The 27,578-nt window shown below is 43.0% G+C and overlaps 1 protein-coding gene across 1 annotated transcript in view; it reads left to right on the forward strand.

Annotated features, from left to right (window-relative positions):
• Positions 1 to 27,578, forward strand: part of GRIK4 (glutamate ionotropic receptor kainate type subunit 4) — a 289,366-nt gene that overhangs the window by 254,992 nt on the left and 6,796 nt on the right. The window contains exons 14-17 of the mRNA XM_075840105.1: positions 5,715 to 5,824; positions 12,249 to 12,422; positions 23,131 to 23,296; positions 26,318 to 26,543. Of these exons, the coding sequence (XP_075696220.1) occupies positions 5,715 to 5,824; positions 12,249 to 12,422; positions 23,131 to 23,296; positions 26,318 to 26,543 (676 nt within the window). The remainder of the gene's footprint in view (positions 1 to 5,714; positions 5,825 to 12,248; positions 12,423 to 23,130; positions 23,297 to 26,317; positions 26,544 to 27,578) is intronic.

A 27,578-nucleotide genomic window follows, 5' to 3' on the forward strand; every position in this document is an offset into this window, starting at 1 on the left:
TGTATGGCTGCCATTATTCCTTACCTAAAAAAGAAACAATGATTCTATAAATAACCTTCTGTATTTTTTAAAGTCCACACTGAAGATAAACCTCAAACTTATCATAGACTTAATTGTCTTCCCATAAAAGCGTACCTCCAGTGATTCACTTAAAAGCCTCTTAGAATATTCACATCAGTTAAAATGAAATGCTCCAGGCTGTTTTGAAGCTTCGCTTTCTGGCTGCACTCTAAATTCATTTAAATATGCAGTAAAGTAGGAGCAGGCGAGAGCGAGCGAGAGAGCGAGTGAGAGAGAGAGAGAGAGAGAGAGAGAGAGAGAGAGAGAGAGAGAGAACAAACAGAATATCACGACCTTAGGGATTGTGGACCCACTAGGCCCTGATAACTCTCTGACTACAGATCATGTAGTGGATGTTTGGATGTTATCTGCAGTCCTATGTAACACCACAGATAACACAATGTGTTAACTATATATATATATATATATATATATATATATATATATATATACACACACACATACACACACACACGTGTGTGTGTGTGTGTGTGTGTGTGTGTGTGTGTGTGTATATATATATATATATATATATATATATATATATATACACAGTTAGGTCCAGAGTTATTTGGACAGTGACACAAGTTTTGTCATTTTAGCTGTTTACCAAAACATATTGAATATACAGCTATATAATGAATATGGGCTTAAAGTGCAGACTCTCAGCTTTAATTTGAGGGTATTCACATCCTAATTTGAGGAAGGGTTTAGGAATTACAGCTCATTAATACTTAGCTGCCTCTTTTTCAAGGGACCAAAGGTAATTGGACAATTATTTCAAAATCTATTTAATGGGATGCATGGGCTACTCCCTTGTTAATCCATCATAAATTAAGCAGGTAAAAGGTCTGGAGTTGATTCCAGGTGTGGCATTTGCATTTGGAAGCTGCTGCTGTGTAACAAGTGAACAGACTATCGTTCGGCTGAAAAAAATGAAGAAATCCATCACAGAGATAGCACAAATGTTAGGAGTGGCCAAATCAACAGTTTGGTATAGTCTTGAAAAAAAAAAAAAAGAGCGCACTGGTGATCTCGTGAACTCCAAAAGGCCTGAACGTCCACGGAAGACAACAGTGGTGGATGATCGCAGAATCCTTTCCATGGTGAAGAAAAACACCACAAGGTGCAAACCATTAATCAGCCTCAAAAATAGAAAGGCCAGATTAGACTTTGCCAAACAACATGTAAAGAAGCCGCCCAGTTCTGGAACAGCATGAAACTATGATCAACCTGTACCAGAATGATGGGAGGAAGAAAGTATGGAGAAGGCTTGGAATGGCACATCATCCAAAGCACACCACATCCTCTGTAAAACATGGTGGAGGCAGTGTGATGGCATAGTGGGGGCAGTGTGATGGCATGGGCATGCATGGCTGCCAAAGGCACCGGGGTCACTGGTGTTTATTGATGATGTGACTGGAGACAGAAACAGGCGGATGAATTCTGAAGTGTTCAGGGATTTACTTTCTGCTCAGATTCAACCAAATGCAGCAAGGTTGATTGGACGTCGCTTCACAGGACAGATGAACAATGAACCAAAACATACTGCGAGAGCAACCCAGGAGTTTTTAAAGGCAAAGAAGTGGAATATTCTGCAATGGACAAGTCAATCACCAGATCTAAACCCGATCGAGCATTTCACTTGCAGAAGACAAAACTTAAGGCAGAAAGACCCACAAACAAGCAACAACTGAAAACAGCTTCAGTAAAGGCCGGGCAAAGCATCACAAAGGAGGAAACCCAGCGTTTGGTGATGTCCATGGGTTCCAGACTTCAGGCAGTCATTGCCTGCAAAGGATTCTCTAAGTATTAAAAAAAACAAAAACATTTTATTTATGGTAATGTTAATTTGTCCAATTGCTTTTGAGCCCCTGAAATGAGGAGGCTGTGTAGAAAAATGGTTGCAATTCCTAAACGTTTCATAGGATATTTTTTGTTCAACCCCTTGAATTAAACCTGAAAGTCTACACTTCAATTGCATCTCAGGTGTTTAATATCAAATCCAATCTGGTGGCATGCAGAGCCCAAATCGTGAAAATTGTGTCACTGTCCAAATACTTCTGGACCTAACTGTATCTTGGTCATTAAGGCCTAAAATAGGCTGGTCACTATGGGGTTAAAGTTCTAGCCCTATTGAACCTAATTTAAATGGAATCTGTCACCGGGTCTATTCTGCCCTATCCTAGGGCAGCATAAAGTAGTGCCAGAAACCCTGATTTGATTGATGTCACTTGTCAATATGGTTCAGTTTTCATAATCACAGTTTATCAGATTCAATGCGAGCCGAGCCAGGAGTCGTCCTAATAATGTGCAAGGGCTAATTCTGGAGTCCTCCATATTCATTATATGCAGGCTAATCCCACCCGCCACCGCTGATTGACAGCTTTCTTCTCTATGCACAGTAATAGGTAGAAAGCTGTCAATCAGCAGCAGAGGGAGCACACTGCACTCAGCTTGCGCTGCAACTGGTAAACAGTAATTTTATGAAAACTACACCATTTTGACAAGTGACAAAGACCCCTGTATCTTGCTAGTGAGATCAGAATGAATTGGCTCCCTTGCCAGCTTTCTCTTCTGCCATGCAAGCACAGCACACAGCAAACATATATTAAAAGTGTGGCGGAACCCGAAGACTCCCACCTAACTTTTTAATAAACTTGTATTGCATAGTGACGCAACGTTGGCAGCAAATTACATCGCTAGGTTACCATGGAGATATAGGCAGCGTCTAGAGCCTGGGTGGGCCTGGGTGCAGGGGCATAGCGAATGGCTCATGGGCCCCAGTGCAAAAGTCCTTTTGGGGCCCCCCAAACTTCTCATGGTCGACGGTCCGCAGCTTTCAGCTGCATTGCTGTGTCTCCTAAGTGACCCAACGATGCAGCACTAGCAGCCAAGGGCATCCCTAAGGTCTTAAAACGTCAGGGGAGACCTCATATCTATATCACTAAGACCCTATAGCTATGTATAGGCTTAGATTCATGGCCCAGCTTGCTGACATTGCGGCTACAGCCAGCGCTGGACCCAGGAAAGGTAAGATAATAATTGCTTTGCTTTTTTATGGGTTACTAATTTTTTTTTGTGTGTTTGTGTTTTTTTACAGGTTCGGTTGTTGGACTACATCAGATTCGAGGACTAATTCGATGACGGATTTTTTTATTTTCAATAAAATGGTTAACGAGGATTGTGTTGTTTTTTTTTTAATTTCAATAAAATATTTTTTATTTGTCTCTGTATTTTTTTAAACTTTATTACTACTGCCTTATTAATAGCCGCTGGCTGATTGACAATGTCCATTACTAAGGCGGGGCTTAATGTTAGCCGGTGAAAAGGCTAGCACTTACCTCCATTATTACCCCGGTATACAACGCCACCAGGGGTCCCGAGAAGAGCCGGGTACGATCCAGTACCCGACCATCTGTAGTGATGGTCAGGCACTCGGGCGGCCGCAGGCTGGTATTATTAGACTGGGACAGGCCAGAAACCTTGGCCCTTCCCACCCTGGGAATTCCAGCCTGCTGCTGCTATGTTGTGTCTGGCTGGTTATGAAAAATGGGGGGGACCCCACATCGTTACTTCCAATTATTATTATTTGTTTTTTTAAATGCTGTGGGGTCCCCGCCATTTTTCATAGCCAGCCAGATACAACATAGCAGCAGGCTAGCATTACCATGGTAGGAAAGGCCCACTGTTTTTGGGCTATGCCAGCCTAATAATACGAACCTGCAGCTTCCCCAGTACCCGGCCATCACTACAGATGGTCGGGTACTGGATCGTACCCGGCTCTTCCCGAACCCCTGGTGGCAGTGCATACCAGGGTAATAATGGGCGTTAGTGTTAGCCTTTCCATCTGCTAACATTAAGCCCCACCTTTGTAATGGACGCTGTCAATCAGCCAGTGGCCATTAATAAGACGGTAATAATAAAGTTTAAAATAAATACAGACATAGAAAAAATATTTTATTGAAATATAAAACCATTGTATTGCAAAAAAAAAATCCGTCATCGAAGCAGTCCTTGAATCCGAAGTAGCCCAACATCCGAGCTTGTAAAAAAAAAAACACAAACACAAATAAAGCCCCATTAGTAACACATGTGGTAGGCATAGATACAGGGCCCATATGTGATATTATCTGTTGTACCCTGTATCTAAGCCTACCACATGGTAGGCTTAGATACGGGGCCCCAGCAGACCGTAATCTTATAAGCTTACTCTCTGCTGGGGCCCCGTATCTAAGTCTACTATGTGGTAGGCTTAGACACAGGGCCCATCAGACAGGATCACACATGGGCCATGTATCTAAGCATACTATGAATCTCCATGTGGTAGGCTAAAGGCCCTATTACTGGTGCAGCGAGCTTAGATACAGGGCCACGACAGACAGTAACGTTATACTTCTCCTTCTCTTTCTCGGGTTCAAGTGCAGTGGTGGTCCTGACGCCATCCAGCCTTGCGACGTTGTGCACAGTGTCGTGACGTCAAAGACATCGGGACCTCCGCTGTGCTGGGAACGAAGAGGGTAAGTATACTGTTACTATAATAACAGGGGCCCGTGTAGTTTATTACATAGGCCACAGTTACTATAGTAAATTTTAACAGCAGTTGCGTCAGGCCCCTGTTTAGCCTGGGCCCATGACGGGAGTACCACCTGTACTGCCCTGATGGCGGCCCCCTGCAGCTCCACTATATCTGTAGCATGTCAGAAATTGACAACAACCTCCTCTATTTAATTAGGAAGAAGCCGAGGTCGGTAGCACACACAGCTGAGCTATGAAAGGTACTATACATGAGGATTTAAGAGCACTGAAGTTTTTATTTTTCACTGGAGGTATGCTTTGCTTTAAATAGCCCCCCTTCTAACTTCCTCCCTACACTATTACCATACCCACTTGCCTCTTTATTTTTACCTTTTTCCTCAGATGTCTGTTTTGTTCCTTTGTGTGATGTACAAATTGGAAAAAATGTACACAAAAAATATCTTGTATAAAAAGATTCAGTTGTGTTTTAGGAGTTTAGCATCTCTTTGGGATTTCAGTACATCTTTTTTCCCATATAATTTCTTCTTTACTTTCATAATGTCTGAATCTCACTCATAGTGTCTCTATTTGTATGCTCATCTATTCCTGTATACCTCCTGCAATGTGAAATATAGGTGGATTTTTACCCCCTTACCTTGTTGTATATTTAGACAAATTTAGATAAGTTTTGCTTGCCTACCGAATTCCCCCGACTCTCCATACTTTAGTCTAGTCACACAGAGGGTGGAAACAGAAAATTTTACATAGCACCAACGACTAGTCTTTCTTATGGTAAACTTTGTTTCTGCATCTGAGTAGAGGAACTTGACATTGACTTGTCAATGAAGAAAAAAATGAAGCACTTATTTTGTCTAATAGTTTTTTTTTTAGTCCTACAAATATTTTTTATGTGGGTACTAAACTTAAATTTAAAAGTGCTTTGTTTGGAAAAAAAAATAAAAAATATTCAGACTGTCACCCATACCTGTTTTTTTTTGTTTTTTTTTAAGTACATACCAATCAATCACATTTGTCATCCTAAAGTGGAATCAAATAATGCAAAGTAAAGATCAACTTAAAAACATAAAATCTATTTTTCATATAGCTTACACTTATTGATTTAAATTCTCTCATAGGGAAGAAAGCCTGGATACTTTTCTTTCCTGGATCCATTCTCACCTGGTGTGTGGCTCTTCATGCTTCTTGGCTACTTGGCTGTCAGCTGTGTGTTGTTCCTTGTGGCTCGGTAAAATTTACTACATTTATTGGTCATTTGATTGTCATGTAAGGGAGGAAATAGACTGTCCTTGGTTCTAGAGGAACATCTAGGGAAGGGTCGTATTATTATGTGATTATGTTTTGATATCTCTGCGATGCAAGTTTTAATATATTTTTTTAAAGTTTTGGAGATTACTGCATATTGATATACTGTACATTAAGACAGTATGCAGTAAGCTCCCATGCTCCCTCTAGTGGTTACAGTAGGCAGCCAGCATCTTATTGTTTTTAGTTTCAAAAGTATTTATTGGATGAAAAGCAAAGTAAAAGTATTACATATAAAAGTTTACCTTCAAATAGCAAGCCATACAGAAAATGGAAAAACCATCTTAGGTCTAAATATAAGTATGATATTGGTAAAATAAAAAAACATATAACAAGCTGGCTTGTTATATGTTTTCAGTATTAGCATAGAAGAACGATTATGTTCTGGTGAGGATCCAAGGTCGCAGAGAATGCATATTCCATGAATTAGTAGCAAAAAGTCCAAATAAACTCACAAGGCGACAGAGATAAAAAAGACTACATGATAAAATTTAATAGAGGAGGATATCAAGGGTTGCCAGATCTTTAGTTTGTTATTGTTTTTAAATCTATGCCTATGCAGTGGATTTGGAGCTCTGTATCAGAAAAACCGAGCTGTGACTACTATACAGATATATCAAGAAAAAAATCAGCACAGAATTTTTGAAGCTAAAAACAACATGATGATAAAAGGTGGAGATTTATTTTAAGGCCTCATGTACGCGGCTGTATTTTGTATTCATGTTGTACGGATCTGTAATATAGCAACCATAGAATTCTTCTCAGAGATTCCTAATGTAAAAAAAATAGGGGAGATATTCTGCCCTAGAAGTATTGAGAATATGGTGCCATAAGAATGTAAGGCTATGTTCACACGCCCTATTTACGGACGTAATTCAGGCGTTTTACGCCTCGAATTACGGCCGAAAAAACGGCTCCAAACCATCTGCAAACATCTTCCCATTGAATTCAATGTGTCTTACGGTGTTCTGTGCAGACGAGGTGTATTTTTATGCGTCGCTGTCAAAAGATGGCACGTAAAAAGACGCCCGCCTCAAAGAAGTGCAGGTCACTTCTCGGGACGTAATTGGAGCCGTTTTTCATTGACTCCATTGAAAAACAGCTCCAATTACGTCTGTAATGGACGCCGCGAAAAACACGTGCACTTGTCAAAACTTCTGAAACTCAGGAGCTGTTTTCGCCTGAAAACAGCTCCGTAATTTCAGACGTATTTGGCGTTGCCGTGTGAACATACCCTTACTGTTGACGCAATCATGGGCCAAAATATATTAGACTGAAATTTGTAATGGGTATGTCAACAGATACCCGCCCTCCAGTAATTTTATCCAGTTTCAAATCATGTTTTATCAATACATCGGAGAGGAATAACACACAGACGCTGCTGGTATGCTCAAAATACTCCTGAGGTTTATTGCCAAACTCAATTACAATGATATAATTCAAAACGGGTGTAGGCTTGAGGTTAACCAATCAGAGGCAATGTGACAATATTTAGAATTCAGCCAATTTCAGACATACGATACATTTCAAATGCATTATTATAATTCTTCACACATCAGGGTTTGCAGGTGGCCTTATCTTTCTTGGCAAGAATATAATAGATCGTACTTTTAAGATGGGGGAGACATACTCACATGCATATGTGATCATGTCTCCCTCTCCTATCTCACTCCCTGTTCCTTCCCTCCAAGCCTTGTATGGGAACCAAGGTCAAAGATAGCTTAACTTAGAAACATAAAAACTTGTCATAAAGAATCAACGACTTTCTTATACATTACAAAACAACCAAGATGGCAACTCGAGGCAAGATGGCCGCTGCACAAAATGAATTCATTTAAACATGATTTTAATCACTTTCACAGTACCATATGACAGCACACAGAATGCCATGGGACTCTATGTGCACGCAGCAAATAAGTGCCTGTCCTTGTTTGATAAAGGCATTATTCAAATCACACATGATGTAAAATATTAGTATCTTCCATACAAATAATAAAATGGAACCATAGATAATTATGACAAAAAAGAAACTAAATCCATTGCTTATTCTAATGTGTAGTTATTCCGCTATTTTAGTATGAGGATCTTTTTTTTTTTTTCATTCAGCCAGTGTCCAGTGGTCCATTGACATTTCCCAGAAGCCCTCAAGTGCCGCAAGAATAATAAGGCACCTTTGACATATGTGCTTTTTCTTTTCTTATTGTAGTCAGTTCTTTTCAGTGTGCAGTGTGTGTGGGCTGATGAGTTGCAGTCACCTTGGGACGTATAATTGGTGGAATGTCACTATGCTTCACTAAAATCATAAAGTTAATTATCCGTGCTTGCACTCCCTAGCAACACTAAGCATTGTAAGGCGGTACAAATGTCTGTACGGATAGAAAAATGTTATTTAAAGATAAGAAAACAATTTTGTTAAACCTACCTATTTTCCGACCTAAGAAGACCTTGATGCCACTATACATTCCTAAACATGTAATTCAACAATAGCAATCCCACAGCCTAGTTTAAATGGAAAATTTAAAAGAAAAAAAATAATATAATCAACATCTCATCAGAAAAAAAACAACTTTTATATATATATATACACATATATATACACACACACACACACACACACACACACACACACACACACACATCGTAAAGGCATATGGCATATACCTATAAGAGGATATGGACACAATATGATGCTCATGACCTTCTGTATTACCCAGATCACAGAGCTACGAAGAAAGGGCAGCTGCCGCTCTGGTGGACTCAGCCCTGCCATTAGCATCATGTCATACAACATTTCACCTGTAGAGGCTGATGATGGTGGAAAGGTCTGTCCAGCGGTAGCTTTCCCTGGTGGAATCAGCTGATTATTGTAGTTTTCAGAAGCTGGATCTGCGGTCACCAAGGTTTCCTTTATAAAAAGGGTTGTCCGATGACAGAAAATTTTATTTAGTAATTTTATGTCACAACTGAGAAGCGGGATGGCTTGGTTATTGAACAGAGCCAGACTGTAAGTCCAAGGATTGGGCTGTAGCAGGACCAGAAGGGGGCGGTGTGAACCCTCCTTGTCACCAAGGAATTTGACTTGTGGCTACTCCGGGGAGCGGAATCTAAGGGAACCACTAGTCTACACCCTTTAACCCCTGTACAGGGATGTGGACTTCGCTGTGGGGGAAACCCCAGGTCGCTACCCCCGGAGTAGTCTCATTTGGTGATGGCTGACATTAGTAGAAGTAGAGTGGTCAGGAGCACTAAAGGTCTTGGCAGAATGTGGAGATTCGTAAGGATAAACGTTACAATAGGTCAGGGCAGGCGGCAGGCTAGGACAGTGAAAAATAGGCAAAAGGGCGGTACACAGGAATTCAAACAGAAGACAGTTGGGAAGACTTTGAAACACTTAGGAACACAAAGGAACCAAATTGCTCTGGCAATATGCTCCAGAGCAGGAGCTTTTTATAGTGAGTCAGGTGATGGATTTTAAAATTTGCACGCTAGGACCCAGTGGAGAGTTTTGCCGGCTGGAGCAGCTGCCAGACACTGAGCAACGAGGAAGAAGAGAACTGGGGAATAGTGAGTGCAGAGCGCCGACAATGGGTGGAGGCCGTTACAAAGACAGCCCCTTCATACAAGTCACCAACACACAGGGAGGGGAAGGAAGCTTTACTTTCCTGGACCGTGCAACGGGGAGTAATATTGGGCCATCTCTAGATTTCAGCATGAAAGTATATTTGTAAGTTTCATTAGTTTACATTTGAAAACCACTAAATAACTTTTTCTGTTGTCTGACAACCCCTTCAATCAGCTAGAAGTAGAGAAAAACTGGCCTGTCACGCCACCTAGGAAAAAAAAGTTAGAGAAACATACTTTACATAATAAATATTGAATTAAACAAGTTCCTCTCTCCTCTCCTAGTCAAGTGTGCGTGTCACGGCTATGGGGTATGTGGATCCACTAGGACGCTCCGCCGTAGCGGAGTAGCAGCTGGCCAAACAACAGTCAATAATAGACTTTAGGACAAGAGTACCTGGATAGCAGATTAGGCAGACACTTAGCGTAGCAGACGTTTGATGTAGCAGTCGTTTGATGTAGCAGTCGTTTGATGTAGCAGACGTTTGGCACAGATGACACTTGGCACAGATGACACTCTCAACTCTGACACTAGACTTCGCACTGGAACAAACACAATTACTGGATACGGGATACAGGATACAACCAGTGGCGTAACTACCGCCGTAGAAGCCGTAGCAGCCGTAGCGGCTGCTACGGGGCCCGCGGCATGAGGGGGCCCGTGTCACCCGCCGGCATGGGCCCCCACCATGGCCTGAGGCTCCGCTAGCAGCCGCTATGGCTGCTACAGCGCGACGCCACTGAACACGACTATGGCAGAGCAGGGAGGTATCTCCCCGCTCTGCCATTAAACAAAAGACATGTATCCCCTATCCACAGGATAGGGGATACATGTGTGATCGCTGGCATTGATAGGGAGAACGGGGGACTGAAAGTCCCCTGAAGTTCTCCATCACAAACCTCGGACTTCCGGGGTCTGTGTCGGCAGCTCCGTAGAAATGAATGGAGCGCCGGTCGCGCTTGTGCGCATGCGTGACCAGCGCTCCTTTTATTTTTAGTGAGCTGCACAGACGCCGGAAGTCAGAGGTTAGTCATGGAGAACTTCGGGGGAGTTTCGGTCCCCCGTTCTCCCTATCGCTGCCAGCAATCACACATGTATCCCCTATCCTGTGGATAGGGGATACATGTCTTTTAGTAGGACACACTGTAGGTCGGATTTTTTTGGGAGGGGGGACGCTCTATTGTGTTCCCTACAGGGGGGGGGGCTGTATGGCGTTCCCTACAGGGGGGGCTGTACGGCGTTCCCTGCAGGGGGGCTGTATGGCGTTCCCTGCAGGGGGGCTGTATGGCATTCCCTACGGGGGGGAGCTGTATGGCGTTCCCTGCAGGGGGGGGCTGTATGGCGTTCCCTGCAGGGGGGGGGCTGTATGGCGTTCCCTACAGGCGGGCTGTATGGCGTTCCCTACAGGGGGGGCTGTATGGCGTTCCCTACAGGGGGGGCTGTATGGCGTTCCCTACAGGGGGGGCTGTATGGCGTTCTCTACAAGGGAGGCTGTATGTCGTTCGCGCCATACAGCCCCCTCTGTAGATAACGCCATACAGCCCCCCCTGTAGAGAACACCATGCAGCCCCCCTGTAGAGAACGCCATACAGCCCCCCCTGTAGAGAACGCCATACAGCCCCCCTGTAAATAACGCCATACAGCCCCCTCTGTAGAGAACGCCATACAGCCCCCTCTGTAGAGAACGCCATACAACCCCCCCTGTAGATAGCGCCATACAGCCCCCTCTGTAGAGAACGCCATACAGCCCCCTCTGTAGAGAACGCCATACAGCCCCCTCTGTAGAGAACGCCATACAGCCCCCCCTGTAGATAACGCCATACAGCCCCCCTGTAGATAACGCCATACAGCCCCCCTGTAGATAACGCCATACAGCCCCCTGTAGATAACGCCATACAGCCCCCCTGTAGATAATGCCATACAGACCCCCCTGTAGATAACGACATACAGCCCCCCTGTAGATAACCCATACAGCCCCCCTGTAGATAACGCCATACAGGCCCCCTGTAGATAACGCCATACATCCCCCCCTGTAGATAACGCCATACAGCCCCCCTGTAGATAACGACATACATCCCCCCCTGTAGATAACGCCATACAGCCCCCTCTGTAGATAACGCCATACAGCCCCCTTTGTAGATATCTACGGGGGGGGTGGGGCTGTAAAAAAGGCACTATCTACAAGGGGGGTGGCCCAGTCAAAAGTTTGCTATGGGGCCCAGTCTTTCCTAGTTACGCCCCTGGATACAACTAAGGGACCATTTGCAATAAAGGAACATGGGCAGACACAACAAGAACGCTCAGGCAAGAAGAGAAATTTCAGAGCCCTTTTTAAAGTCCAGGGTGTATAGGGATTGGCTAGGAAACTTTGGACTGGTGTGCGCGCTGGCCCTTTGAGGCCGGGGAAGAGCGCGCATGCACCCTAATTAGAGCAGAGGAACAGAGCAGCAGCATGTGCTGGCGTCTCCGAGGAGGGAGACGCCGGCTGGAGCACATCGGTCTGCGGCCGCTGGCGGTTAAGTTATGCCTGTGGTCCGCGGCCGCAGCCATAACCGTACGTGTGTGTGCGTAGAATAACTTGGATAGCTCTCAAATCAGTTAAATAACGCCGAAATATTATCTAACTATAGATACCTTTTTATTTAAGTAGATTATTACCCAGTTATTTTGTTTTTACCCTAAATGTCTCCCAATATCTCTGATATGTTGTGTCCTATTTATTTAGTTTGACTCCATATGAATGGTACAGTCCTCATCCATGTGTACAAGGTGGATGCAATCTCCTAATAAATCAGTATTCTCTTGGGAACAGTCTGTGGTTTCCAGTCGGAGGTTTTATGCAACAGGGATCTACCATAGCACCCAGAGCTTTGTCTACACGCTGTGTCAGCGGAGTTTGGTAAGAGAAGTTTTGTAGTGTTGCTTGTTTATATTGTAAAGAACAGATGCCAATATCTTATGAATCACTGACAAAACTAAGACATTTCATATGGTCTACATTTGGTCTGGTCTACAATGTGACTATTTTATAGCTCACTGAGATCGACTATGTTGCTGCTATGGTTTGGCACCTTAGTTGGTTGTTATATAGTCATACAGATATTGCTGACATAAGTACAGTACCATAAGGTATACACTAGTCCTTCTCAATGAATTAGAATATCATCGAAAAGTTTATTTATTTCAGTAATTCAATTCAAAAAGTGAAACTCATATATTCTATAGATCCATTACACACAGAGTGATCTATTTCCAGCATTTTTTTCTTTTAATGTTGATGATTATGGCTAACAGTTAATGAAAACCCAAAATTTTGTCTCCCAGAAAATTAGAATATTGGGTAAAAGTTGAAGATTGTAGACTCATGATGTCACACTCTAATCAGCTAATCAAAACAAAACACCTGAAAATGTTTCCTAAGCCTTTAACCCCTTCCCGCACCTTGACGTTAATGCACGTCAATGTGTGCAGTAAGTTTGCGCACCTTGACGTGCAGTAACGTCTGTGCTTTGACAATTAACCGCCGCGCGGCGCTACACCGCAGCAGCGGTTAACTGTGCAGGCTGTCTGCCCTGCATTCCCCGTTGCCGATCAGCGGCCCATCGCCGCTGGTTTTGGCAGTTAACCCCTTAATTGCGGCGTTCGATTTTGAACGCCACAATTAAGGTGTTTAGCGCCGATCGGCAGCCCCCATTTGAAATCACGGGGGCTGGCGATGGTACCCATGGCAACCGGACGCTAGACAATGGCTTCCGGCCTGCCATGTACAGAAGCCTATGAGGACCAGCCTCTGCTGGTCCTCCTAGGCTTCCTGTCAGTGTGACTGTTACATCACAATGACAGTTGGAATGCATTACACTACGTAAGTAGTGTAATGTATTCCAGCAGCGATCAGAGCTGCAAGACTAAGTGTCCCCTAGTGGGACAAGTAAAGAAAGTAAAAAAAAGAATAAAAATGTTTTTAAAAAAGTGTAAAAATAAAAGTTATAAGTGATATAAACAAGAACTGCTTTTTTTCCTATAATAAGTCTTTTATTATAGGAAAAAAAAATGAACACGTAAAAAAAAAGTACACATATTTGGTATCACCGCGTTTGTAACGACCCCAACTATAAAACTATAATATTATTTTTCCCGCACGGTGAACACCGCAAAAAAAATAAACGAAAAACAATGCCAGAATCACTATTTTTTGGTCACCACCCCTCCCAAAATATACAATAAAAAGTGATCAAAAAGTCGCATGTACGCCAAAATAGTACCGATACAAACTACAACCCGTCCCGCAAAAAACAAGCCCTTACACCGCTTTTTTGACTGAAAAATAAAAAACTTATGGCTCTCAGAATATGGGGACACAGAAAATAAATTATTTTCTAAATAAGCTATTTTATTGCGCAAACGCTGAAAAACATAAAAAAACTATATACATATGGTATCGCCGTAATCGTACCGACCCGCAGAATAAAATATAATGGTCATTTATAGCCCAGGGTGAACGCTGTAAAAAATAAATAAAAATCATTGTCAGAGTTGATGGTTTTTGGTCACCTGGCTTGCCGAAAAATGGAATAAAAAGTGATCAAAAAAATGGCATGTACCCCAAAATGGTACCAATGAAATCTACAGATTGTCCCGCAAAGAATAAGCCCTCACACGGCTCCGGTGGTGAAAAAATAAAAAAAGTTCTTGCTCCCAGATTATGGCGATGCAAAATGTGCAGAGTGTTCCAAAAGCGGATAAGATCAGGCGCCATTTATAAGTGCCACAAAGGCCACATATCTGCGGATTATTATTTATTTACCGCATTATTATACCCTCTTATTATGCCCCTGATGTACTCTGCCCAGCCTAAATATGCCCCCACATTATAAACTGAAATACCAGCAAAACGCCAGAGCTACTACCAAGCAAAATCTGCGCTCCAAAAGCGAAATGGCGTCCCTCCCTTCTGAGCCCTACAGCGTGCCCAAACAGCCGTTTACGTCCACCGATATGGCATCGCCATACCCGGGAGAACCCGGTTAAAATTTTATGAGGTATTTGTGGCACAAACTGGGCACAACATATAGTGCACTAAAATGGCACATCAGTGGAAAATTATAATTTTCACTCTGCACCATCCGCTGCGCATTAAACCCTTCGCACACCATGACTTAATAGCATGTCGTGGTGTGGGGGGTGATATATGGAGCGTCTCACGCGCTGAGCCCGCGCCATACGCTGCGGGTGTCAGCTGTGTATTACAGCTGATACCCGGGACTAACGGACAGAAACAGCGAACACGCTGTTGCAGGAGCCTGTAAAAATGACAATATACTGCAATACATTAGTATTGCAGTGTATTCTACCAGTGATCTAACGATTGCTGGTTCAAGTCTCCTATGAGGACTAATAAAATGTGTAAAAACAAAAGTAAATAGTTATTATTAGTGGAAAAAATTAAATAAATATTTAAAGTCCAAAAATAAACCCTTTTCACATTTTTTCTCTACAGTAATGTAAAAAAATAAAAAAAAAATACACAAAATTGGTATCGCTGCGTCCGTAAAAGTCCAGGCTATTACAATATACCATTATTGAACTCGCACGGTGAACGCCGTGAAAAATAAAGAATTTTAAACGGCAAAATCACAGTTTTTTGGTGACCTTCGCTCTACCAAAAAATGTAATAAAAAGTGCTCAAAAAGTCTTATGTACCAAAAAATGGTACCAATAAAAACTACAGCTTGTCCCGCAAAAAATAAGCCCTCACACCACTCTATTGACGGAAAAATAAAAAAGTTTTGGCTCTCGGAAAGCGGGGAGGAAAAACGAAAAAGAAAAAAGCAAAACATGGATCAGTTCGGAAAGGGTTAATTACTTTCTAATGAAAAAACATTTATGCCCACATGTGGGATATAGCCGTACTCGGGAGAAATTGCATTACAAATGTTGGGGTGCATTTTCTCCTTTATCCTTTGTGAAATTGAAAAAATTCAACATTTTATTGGAAATAATGTTGATATTAATTTTCACGGCCTAATTTTAATAAATTCTGCAAAAGACTTGTGGGGCCTAAATGCTCACTATACCCCTAGATAGATTCCTTAAGTGGTGTAGTTTCTCAAATGGGGTTACTTTTGGGGGGCTTCCACTGTTTCGGTCTCTCAGTGGCTTTGCAAATTCGACATGACACCCAAAAACTATTCCAGCTAAATTTGAGCTCCAAAAGCCAAATAGCGCTCCTTCCCTTCTAAGCCCCGGTGTGGGTCCAAACAGCAGTTTATTACCACATATAGGGTATTTACGTAATCAGGAGAAATTGCTTTACAAATGCTGGGGTGCTTTTTCTCCTTTATTACTTTTAAAAATTAAAAATGTCTAAGTTCTTACAGAAAAAAACTTAGATTTTTACCTTTACAGACTAATTCCAATGAATTCAGCAAAACAACTGTGGGGTCAAAATGCATTGCAAACGCGACACGGCACTGAAAACTATTCCAGCAAAATCAGAAATCCAAAATCCAAATGGTGCTCCTTCTCTTCTGAGGCCTGCTGTGGGTCCAAACAGCAGTTTATTACCACATATGGGGTATTGCTATGATCGGAAGAAATTGCTTTACATTTGTTGGGGAGTTTTTTCTACTTATTCCTTGCAAAAATAATTCAAATAAATGTAGCAAAAAAACTGTGGGTTCAAAATGCTAACTATACCCATACATAAATTCCTTGAGGGGTATAGTTTCCAAAATGGGATCACTTTTGGGGGGTCTTTACTGTTTTGGTACCACAAGACCTCTTCAAACCTGACATGGTGACTAAAATATATTCTAAAAAAAGGAGGCCCCAAAATCCACTAGGTGCTCCTTTGCTTCTGAGGCCTGTGTTTCAGTCCATTACCGCACTAGGACCACATGTGGGATATTTCTAAAAACTGCAGAATCTGGGCAATAAATATTGAGTTGCATTTCTTGGGTAAAACCTTCTGTGGTACAGAAAAAATGTATTACAAATGAATTTTCGAAAAAAAAAATTACATTTGTAAATTTCACCTCTACTATGCTGAATGCTGTTTTGAATACTTTGAGGGGTGCAGTTTTCAAAATGGGGTGATTTATGGGGACTTTCTAATATATAGGGCCCGCAAAGCCACTTCAGAACTGAACTGGTCCCTGAAAAAATAGGCTTTTGAAATTTTCTTGAAAATATGAGAAATTGCTGCTAAAGTTCTAAGCCTTGTAACGTCCTAGAAAAATAAAAGAATGTTCAAAAAACGATGCAAACATAAAGTAGACCTATGGGAAATATAAACTAGTAAGTATTTTGTGTGGTGTTACTATCTGTTTTACAAGTAAATACATTTAAATTTAGAAAAATGCTAATTTTTGATAATTTTCTCTAAATCTTGGTGTTTTTTTACAAATAAATATTGAATTTATCGACCAAATTTATTCCCTAACATAAAGTACAATATGTCATGAGAAAATAGTCTCAGAATTACTTGGATAGGCAAAAGCATTCCGGAGTTATTACCACATAAAGTGACACGTCAGATTTGAAAAATCGGCTTCGTCCTGAGGGTCAAAACAGGCTCAGTCCTGAAGGGGTTAAAAGGACTGGTCTGTTGCTCAGTGGTCCAAAGTCCTGTTTTCAGATGAAAGTAAATTTAGCATTTCATTTGGAAATCAAGGTCCCAGAGTCTGGAGGAAGAGTGCTTCCCTCTGCTGACAAGCTTTATGGAGAAGCGGATTTCATTTTCCAGCAGGCCTTGTGTAATGTCCGTGGCTGCGGGGTGTCAGCTCCGTTCCCCCCCTGACAGCCGCAGCCACGGGTCGGCAAGCACTGGCCCCAGCCTCCTCTTCAAGAGATGCCAGCGCTTGCGTCCACTCACCTCAGCCGGATCCCTTTGTGGCACCTGCCCACAATGCCAAAAGTACCAATTCCTGGTTTAATAACCACAGGATCACTGTGCTTGATTGGCCAGCAAACTCGCCTGACCTAAACCCCATAGAGAATCTATAAGGTATTGTCAAGAGGAAGATGAGAGACACCAGACCCAACAATGAAGACGAGCTGAAGGCCGATATCAAAGCAACCTGGGCTACCATAACATCTCGGCAGTGCCACAGGCTGATCGCCACCATGCCACGCCGCATTGATGCAGTAATTCATGCAAAAGGAGCCCCAACCAAGTATTGAGGGCATATACTGTACATACTTTTTAGTAGGACAACATTTTGGTATTAAAAATCATTTTTGAAATTGGGCTTATTTAATATTCTAATTTTCTGAGACACTCAATTTTGGGATTTCATTAACTGTTACCATAATCATCAACATTAAAAGAAAAAAAATGCTGGAAATAGATCACTCTGTGTGTAATAAATCTGTATAATATGAGTTTCACCTTTTGAATTGAATTACAAAATGTAACTTTTTGATGATATTTTAATTAATTGAGAAGGACTATTATAGACCGCAATGGTGCACGTATCATGGAGAAGGACCTCACCACCTCCCCGGCCGGTGGTGAGAGGGGGGACCAGCAATGAAATGCTCCAGCTGCTTCACTTCACCATAAAACTTGGGAGTGCTGACTGCATACAGATCCATGCAGCTTCTAATGAGTAATGAAAGCTGGCAACCTGAATTTTAATTTATTATTAATACATGGTATATAGGAAAGTAGGAGATTTTGTGCACTGTGTCAGAATACTTTTTTTTCACCCTTTTAGTGACTTTTTATTTTTTCTATTTTCTTGCTTGATTTGTAGTAGACTGCAGAAAAACACATCTTTCTTTAACCTATACATTAACAATTAACCAGCATTAAATTCTGCTCCAAACTATAATTATGAAAAAAACACAATCTTTTTTTTAATGTACTACATTCATGGCATGTTTGTCCGATTAGGTGCAGGTCTGGGAATTGGGGACTCCCGACCCCTGTCCCTTCATGTGAGTCGACCACCGCATACAGGCAGAGAATGAATGAGAGGTAGCTGCACATGTGCGCCGCTCTCTCCATTCACTTCTATAGACTTATGCTCTATTGTTACCAACTTAAACAAAAAGTGTCTTATGGATTTCACTGTTCAAATAGTGCAGCAAATACAGTAATTTGCTCCTTTCGAAAGCCAAGATATCATTAAAAAAAAATTGTCTCATGAAGAGAACCCCTTTCCAAAGAGTAGGTGATGCTTCGCTCACCCAGTGATCAGTTGTTATAGCTGGGGAAGCTGCGGCTATGTAATGCATATAGAGCGTCTCTCCGTTCTCGCACTAAGGGCATATGTGCAGGGATTGTCCTGATGGGATAACCCCTATACCTATAAGAAAAATGTAATATAAAATGGGACAGCTTTACTAATAGTATCTTAAATTCAGACAGCGTAAAATTAAACTAGATGCGACAAATTTATCACAGAGTCTCATGCTGGATGATGAATTTGGCACACCTTTAGACACTTATGTCTAACTTAAAACTACCTTTTGGTTGACCTCTTTTGTGCCAAAATTGACGCAATTTGGCGCATCTTAAGACACCCCCCCTTGCATCTGTTCTTTTTGGCGCATTTCATTGATAAATGTGTTAAATTATTTGTGACAAAAAAAAGGTGGATTTTCGGCCACAATTCTGGCGCAGCACCAATAGTAAATCTGTATCAATATGTGCTGTTACCTCAGGATAAATGTGGGTCCTCACTGAACCCCAAATTGAGAGTTTATTAAAGGGGTTTTCCAGTCCTAAGAAATTGATCGCCTATCCTCAGGTCTGACTCATCCCCGCCAACCAGCCTTCTACCATTCACTTGAATAGGAGAAGGCTGTAATACTGTGAACTGCTGCTACAAGTGTGTTGTCATTCACAGAACGAGGTATATGTTGTAAAAGTAAAAAAATATATATACCGTATTTTTCTGACTAAGGGTATGTGCACACGTAGTGTTTTCAGGCGTTTTTCGGGGCATTTTCCCTTGAAAACCGCTCCGTATTTTCAGATGTTTTTTGCTAAGCATGTGAACATTGTAATGATGGGGGTAAGGAAACAGACAAGAGAGCCCTAATCTACCCGCCACTCAGTCCCTGTCTACTTGCAACGACCCGCCCTAGGCGACAGGGTACAACTGGGCGACGGTCCCTACGCTCAATAAGTGCACAACAGACAAACAGACAAGGGTACACAGAAGCAAGGGAAAAGGGGCAGTTGCCCATGGCAACACCGTGAGTAACAAGAGTGGTGAACGAGCCGGGTCAAACCAGGAGTGTACGAAGTACCAAACGCAGAGCAGGAGAGTAGTGAACAAGCCGAGTCAAACCAGGAGTGTACGAGGTACCAAACGCAGAGCAGGAGAGTAGTCAGTAAGCCAGGGTCAATATGTAGCAGGGTCAAATATGTAGCAGGGTCAAATAGATCAAGAAGCTGCAGCAGGGCCAGGAAACCAAACGAGAAGAATCACAAGCAAGGAGGAACAGGAAAGGCAGGTATAAATAGACAGAGGGCGGGAGCTAGCTCCGTCTGGCCAGGCTGCGATAGGCTCTCCCACTCCTAAGCCTGCCATCCTGAGTGGTGGAAGATGGAGTCAGTCTCACAGACATAGAAGCAGGTGCAGACTGATTACCTATTGGCGTAGATGCAGAAGCTGTGCCTGGCAGATCCTTAACAAACATAGCCTGAGACGGACCTGACTATAAGTCGTACCCAGGTTTTAGACCACAAAAAAATTGGAAATTTTTTTTTTACTACTTTTACAAAGCAAAAACTATTTGTTAAAAAATAAAAATTGTTCTGTTTCACCAGATTCTGAGAGCCATTTTTTGGTACATACAATTTTTTTCTCACTTTTTATTTCATTCCTTTTTCTTACATTGTGCTTGGGGAAAAATGTGAAGAGTTAGTTTTTTTTTTAACTTTTAATATTTTTTTACACTCCTGAAAATGTATCTAACTTTTCTTATTTTACACATTTTATTAGTTCCCCTAGGGGACTTGAACCAGCGATCATTAGATTGCTGGTACAATACACTGCAATACATGGATTAGTTACAGAAACAGTGTAACTCGCTGAGCTACGCTGTTTTCGTAACTCCCATAGTAGTGAATGGCTGTTACAGAAGCAGCGTAGCATGCTACACTGTTTCCGTAACTACTATTCAGTTCTATGAGAGTTCCGGAAACGGCGTAGCTCAATGAGTTACGCTGTTTCCGTAACTCCCGACCACCTAACCAGGAAGTGGCTGGGAGACAGCGGAGCCGTGTAAGATGGAACGGGGCTTAGGGGGCCATGTTCCAGAGATAGGTGCGGGTCCCAGAGGTGGGACCCGTATCTATCGGACAATTATGACATATCCTGTGGCTATGTCATAAATGTCCTTCATGGGAAAACCCTATAAATGCCATGTTCGCTATTGACCGCAGCATTTAACTAGTTAAACGGCCAGGAACAGCGCCATCGCTGTTCCTGGCCATTAGAGTAGCGTGTCAGCTGCTGACACCTGCAGTGTATGGAGCGGGCTCCGCTCAAAACATCATCCCCTCCCCAATCCATGATGTGCCGGCACATCATAGGTCGGGAAGGGGTTAAAGAGGCTTTGTCACCAGATTATAAGTGCCCTATCTCAGTGGTTTTTTATTTTGAAAAAAATATCATTTTTGAGCAATTTTAGATTCATGCTAATTATTTTCTTAATGCCCAACTGGGCGTTTTTTTAACTTTTGACCAAGTGGACGTTGTAAAGAGCAGTGTATGACACTGACCAATCAGCGCCATACACTTCTCTCCATTCATGTCCATTTGTTCTCGGCACAGTGTGATCTCGCGTGATCACGCTGTGCTGTCACATGCACCCACATTAACTTTACTGAAGTGTCTTGAGAGTGAATAGACATCACCTCCAGCCAGGATGCGATGTCTATTCGCACTCCCGACACTTCGGTAAAGTTTTTGTGGGACTTACTCACACAGCACAGCGTGATCTCGCGAGATCACGCTGTGCTGTCATTCACAGTGTGATCTCGCGAGATCATGCTGTGCTGTGATTAAGTCCCACACAAACTTTACCGAAGTCTCGGGAGTGTGAATAGACATCGCATCCTGCCTGGAGGCAATGTCTATTCACTCTCAAGACACTTCAGTAAAGTTAATGTGGGTGTATGTGGGCATTCTGTTCCGACGGGCTGGAAAACTGCCACGTAAAAAAAACGCCAGAGAAAAAGTGCATGTCACTTCTTGAGCCGTTTTTGGAGCTGTTTTTCATTGACTCTACAGAAAAACAGCTCAAAAACAGCTGTAAAAAACGCAGCAAAAAAACACGAGTGGCTTAAAAACATCTGAAAATCAGGAGCGGTTTTCCTTTGAAAACAGCTTTGTATTTTCAGACGTTTTTGATTTTGTGTGTGCACATACCCTTATACCAATCAAACCTGGGTTGATCAACTTAGATTTATTCAGTATTAGGGTTAGGCCTGATTCAAACGAAAGCTGCGCATCTCGGACTTGAAAAACTGCCATTTTTCACATCCGAGGTGCATCCGTGCTCCGCGCTGCGGGACGCAATGTCACGCATATACCATAGTTGAGAGTCTATGGAGGGATGCGTGATGCGTGAAAAGATAGGACATGTCCTATTTTCCCACGGACCCTTCACACGGTCCGTTGAAACAACGTGTAATGACAGGGATAGGGAAACAGACAAGTGAGCCCTAATCTACCCGCCACTCAGTCCCTGCCTACTTGCAACGACCCGCCCTAAGCCATGGGGTACAACTGGGCGATGGTCCCTACACTCAGTAAGTGCACGACAGACAACCAGACAAGGAAACACAGAACAAAGGGAAACGGGGCAGTTGCCCACGGCAACACCGTGAGCAACAAGAGAAGTAAACGAGCCAAGTCAAACCAGGAGAGAACGAGGTGCCAAACGCAGAGCAGGAGAGTAGTGAACAAGCCGAGTCAAACCATGAGTGTACGAGGTACCAAACGCAGAGCAGAAGAGTAGTCAGTAAGCCAGGGTCAGTATGAAGCAGGGACAAATAGTACAGAAGCTGCAGCAGGGCCAGGAAACCAACAGAGAAGATTCACAAGCAAGGAGGAACCGGAAAGGCAGGTATAAATAGACAGAGGGCGGGAGCTAGCTCCGTCTGGCCAGACTGTGATAGGCTCTCCCACTCCTAAGCCTGCCATCCTGAGTGGTGGAAGATGGAGTCAGTCTCACAGACATAGAATCAGGTGCAGACTGATTACCTATGGGCGTGGATACAGAAGCTGTGCCTGGCAGATCCTTAACACAACGGCTGTGTGAACGGCCACATTGAATTACATAGGTCTGTGGGACGGCCGTCCCACGTTTGTGTGAATCAGGCCTTAGATTGTGTGGGGTTAGAGTTAGATTACATTAAAAAAAAGTCACCAAAGGTTTCCATTGTCTATATTGGGTCAATTAATATGCAGTGCCCTGCGCATGAGACCTTACTGTGTGCAATACTCAGCCTAAAATCACTAAGCATTAAAGTTAAAACAGATTTAACAAACCAAACAAACCATTTCATTTCATTTGTTTTGCAGGTAATAAGATATGGGGTAACCCTAGCTAAATTTCTGTGTGTTTTTATTTTGCTATTCCAGGTGGGCATTCACCCTAATAATAATATCATCATACACAGCAAATCTTGCTGCCTTTCTCACTGTACAAAGAATGGATGTACCAATCGAGTCAGTGGATGACCTGGCAGACCAGACCACCATTGAGTATGGTACCATACATGGCGGCTCCAGCATGACCTTCTTTCAAGTAAATATTTGTCATTCAGTAGATTTTGGAGCAGCTATAGAGTAACCATACTCAAGCATCAGGGGGAGAGACTTTTTTTTAATTTATTTTTTAACCTTTGAGAATCGGTTACAATTTCCGCTTAAACAAGCAGAATTGTAGCAAATAACCCAGTTTTCTTTTTCTTGTGTAAAAAAGTCTGCAAAGTCCAGGAGAGTCCCTTGCACATCACAGATTCTGTCATTGTGTCTCCTCACTTCTTTGCCTCTCATAGATCTCCGACACAGATTCCAACCAAAAGTCTTTGCTAGATTCTTTATATATATTGTGACAACTTGGGGACCACTTAGCTCACAGGATCGCCATCTCCAGGGTGAGATGGTTAGCACACATATAAAGTTCACTCCAACTTATTGAATAAACGTTTAAACCAGCCGCAGCTAGCTTTATTGTCTTCACCACAGAAAGCGGTATTACAACAAAAAACATACAAAATAAACCCTAGGCCGTCCAGCCTCTAACTAACACATTCAGTGTCCCTCACTACGAGACACTGAGCCTTGTGCCCAGTACCTCAAAACCTTCACAGCTTTACCTTACACGGTGGTGACTCTCACAGGCTAGCATGTCTGTCTTCCCCAGACTGAGAGCCCTGTGTGAACTGCACACACCTGAATTAAAGAGCCATCTCAGGTGAAGCCTAACTAAGCTCATCAGACAGCCCAAGACATGGACTGTCTGTACAGAGTGGAAGACGCCCTTCTTCACACTCCAGCAAACCAGGCCCTATTCCTGGTTTTACACCCAAGCAACAGCAGAGAAAACCCTCTCTGCTGTACATGTTCCCTGGTTGATTGAAACTGGACAGTTTCTGCACTGTCCAGTAGCTGCACTACTACAATATATATATATATATATATATATATATATCTTTTTTCCCCACTGTATTAGATGTCATGTGGTATGGAGCTGTAGGGGCATACTATACCTCCAAATGTCTTGGATTTGATACAGAGATGTACAAAGGATTTTTCTGTCTGATCCCGTACAGAAAAAAATAAAAAATGTGCCATGCTCCATCACCAGTGGCGGATTGAGGAGACCATAGGCCTTGGGCTGTTCCCCAAACTTGGGTCCTCCTTCACTGCCACCGCCGCGTGCTAACATTGCTGTGCCAGCATTGAAAAATAAGTGTTACAATTCCCCGTGTCAAAGGGCTGTGTCCCTACATGCTGACATCTCCAACCATTGCTGACATCATAACACTGCGTATGGACATATCCTCTTGACAAGGGGAATGGTAACACCCTTTTATTTATTAGTCTTAGACTACATCAGACTTTTTGTGGAATACAAGGATTTCCTATAAGAGACATGTCAGGAGAGGTGACAGACTCTCTATAAATCCAGGGACTCACAGGAGATGTTTTCTCAGATTCTAGTCATTCTTTTTCTCTTTTCTTCTCCATCCGGTCCAGACCTCATGACTACTTTTTCCGGCCACAACCCATTTCTGCAGAATTTTCCACTCAGATGTTTTCAGCTCCTCACTAATCCAACATTCATGCACCTATAAATTCTCATGGTGCTACACACTATGCCTTAAAATATAATAGTATCATACACCACGCACCTGAAAATAATGGCCCCATAGACTGCGCCCCTAAATATAATAGTACCATACACAATGCCCCTGAATACAATTGTGTCAAACCCTGTAAAGTAAAGCACAACAGACAGTGCCCCCTGTCGAAAGTGCCACTCACAATGCCCCAGTAGAAAGTGCCACTCACAGTGCCCCCTGTAGATAGTTCCGTTTACAATTCGCACTGTAGTAGGTGCCCATCAGAGCCCCCTGTATATAGTTTCACACACCCCGCCCTGTAGATCGTGCCACACAGCCCACCTAGTAGATAGTGGCACTCACCCCGCCCTGTAGATAATGACACTCCCCTCCCCCCGGAGATAGCACCAAACTCACCAGTCCCTGCTCCCACAACGCCCTCTTATCGAGCGATAAAGGCATGGTCTCTTCAGACCAGGCCTCATCCAGCAGAGCGACGCAGGTAGTGCGATGATGTCAACTCGCCATCTGCATCACAAAAAAGTGCTGAATGGCAGGGAAGGGAACCCGTGTTTCCCTTGCCAGCACTGTCAATCGTATCCGCGCCTAAAGGATTTGTATACAATTGAGTTTTATTTAAGGGCCTTCCAGTCCTTGTCACTTGGGGCTTTCTGCCCCATACAGTTTGTCCTTTTTTGGGCGGCCATGGGCCCCCGGGAGCCTCGGGCCCTGGGCAGCTGCCCTAAACAGACCTATGGGGATCCGCCATTGTCCATCATATACCATATTACGAAGGTATTCTCCCCAAGAAGCATTGTGTTTAGAGAATAAAACTCTGACTCACAGTGGTACATGTAGTCCCTGTCCCTCTGTACTACGTATGGACATATGCATGAGATGTTACAAAGGGCTATTATTTTTCCAGTTTAATTTACATTGCAGATCTTTCCAACTTTAGTCTATTCAATGATGTAACAGTACCTAACAGTGTTTCAGTGTTCCCAACAGAAGAAAACTTTTCACCAATGTAAGGCCTTAGCACACGGACGTTAAATACGTTTGTGTGAATGTCCGCTTAAATAACTGACCGCACACTGACCAATGCCTTTCAATGGGGCTATTCACACATGCGTGTTTTTTCACGGAGCGTGTATCCATTGCATGAAACTCGCTCCTATTCTAGTCCATTTTTGCGGATCAGACTTGCCTATGGATGTCTATAGGTGCGTGAAAAACACAGAAATGGATGACATCTATGTGCTGTCTGTTTTTCACGCAATAGTTTCTAAAGAAATGCAGAGAAAAAAAAAAAGAAAACCAGTCAGTACTTGCAGAAGAGAAAAACGGATGACACAAGGAAACCACACTGGCGCAACACTGACGGTTACATGCATGAAGCGGTGGCCTGTTTTTTGCAGATGCAAATCGGACATGCTTGAGTAAATAAACTGTAGCAAACCTCTGTTTTCCCCTCCTAGAATTCTCGTTACCAGACCTATCAAAGAATGTGGAATTACATGCACTCCAAACAACCAAGTGTATTTGTCAAGAGCACAGAGGAAGGTATAGCCAGAGTGTTGAACTCCAATTATGCTTTCCTACTGGAGTCTACCATGAATGAGTACTATCGCCAACGTAACTGCAACCTTACTCAGGTTGGAGGTCTGTTGGACACTAAGGGCTATGGTATTGGCATGCCCATAGGTATGTAACACATATATTTTTTAACATTATTTTTGTTCGCTAATTTGCCTGCTTGTGCAAAAATAATAAAACTATGTAATATATTTGTTTTACTTGCCTTCTCACTGAAATCCAGCCTCATGCAGCACATTGTAATGAATCTATAGTGTAAAACTGTTGCTAGTTGTCTAAGGCTTCGTTCACATCTGCATCAGGACTCTGTTCATGGGTTCCGTGGGAGCTTTCCGTCAGGGGAACCCATGAACGGAATCCAAACTGAAACAAACGAAACCATAGGTTTCCGTTTGCATCACCATTGATTTCAATGGTGACTGATGCGATGCAAATGGTTTCCGTTTGTCACCGTTGTGTAAGGCTGGATTCACACGACCATGTTACGTCCGTAATGGACGGAACGTATTTCGGCCGGAAGTCCCGGACCGAACACAGTGCAGGGAGCCGGGCTCCTAGCATCATAGTGATGTACGATGCTAGGAGTCCCTGCCTTGCTGCAGGACAACTGTCCCATACTGTAATCATGTTTACAGTACGGGACAGTTGTCCTGCAGCGAGACAGGGACTCCTTGCATCATACATAACTATGATGCTAGGAGCCTGGCTCCATGCAGTGTGTTCGGTCCGGGATTAGTGGCCGAAATACGTTCCGTCCATTACGGACGTAACATGGTCGTGTGAATCCAGCCTAAGGGTTCCGTCATTTTAACGCGCCTGAATCTGGTCCGTGTGTGTTGCGTTATGCATCAGTGTGCTTTGCAGGTGGCATGCGACTTTCATGCACTCGCAAGGCACATCTTTTTTTTTTTTTCAATGAAACTAATGCGCAAATCACGCACAGCACACGGATATGCAACCATGTGCAGTGCGTTATTTTCACGAACCCATTGACTTCAATGGGCGCGTAGGTGCATGAAAAACGCACCAATATAGGACATGCAGTGAGTTTTACGCAATGGACACACGCTGCATAAAAACTCCTGCATGTCTGAATGGCCCCATTGGATTCAATGGGTCAGTGTGCTGTGCGTGATTTTCACG

This window comes from Rhinoderma darwinii, chromosome 10, assembly GCF_050947455.1.
Source record: "Rhinoderma darwinii isolate aRhiDar2 chromosome 10, aRhiDar2.hap1, whole genome shotgun sequence".
In the NCBI taxonomy this organism is placed as follows: domain Eukaryota; kingdom Metazoa; phylum Chordata; class Amphibia; order Anura; family Rhinodermatidae; genus Rhinoderma; species Rhinoderma darwinii.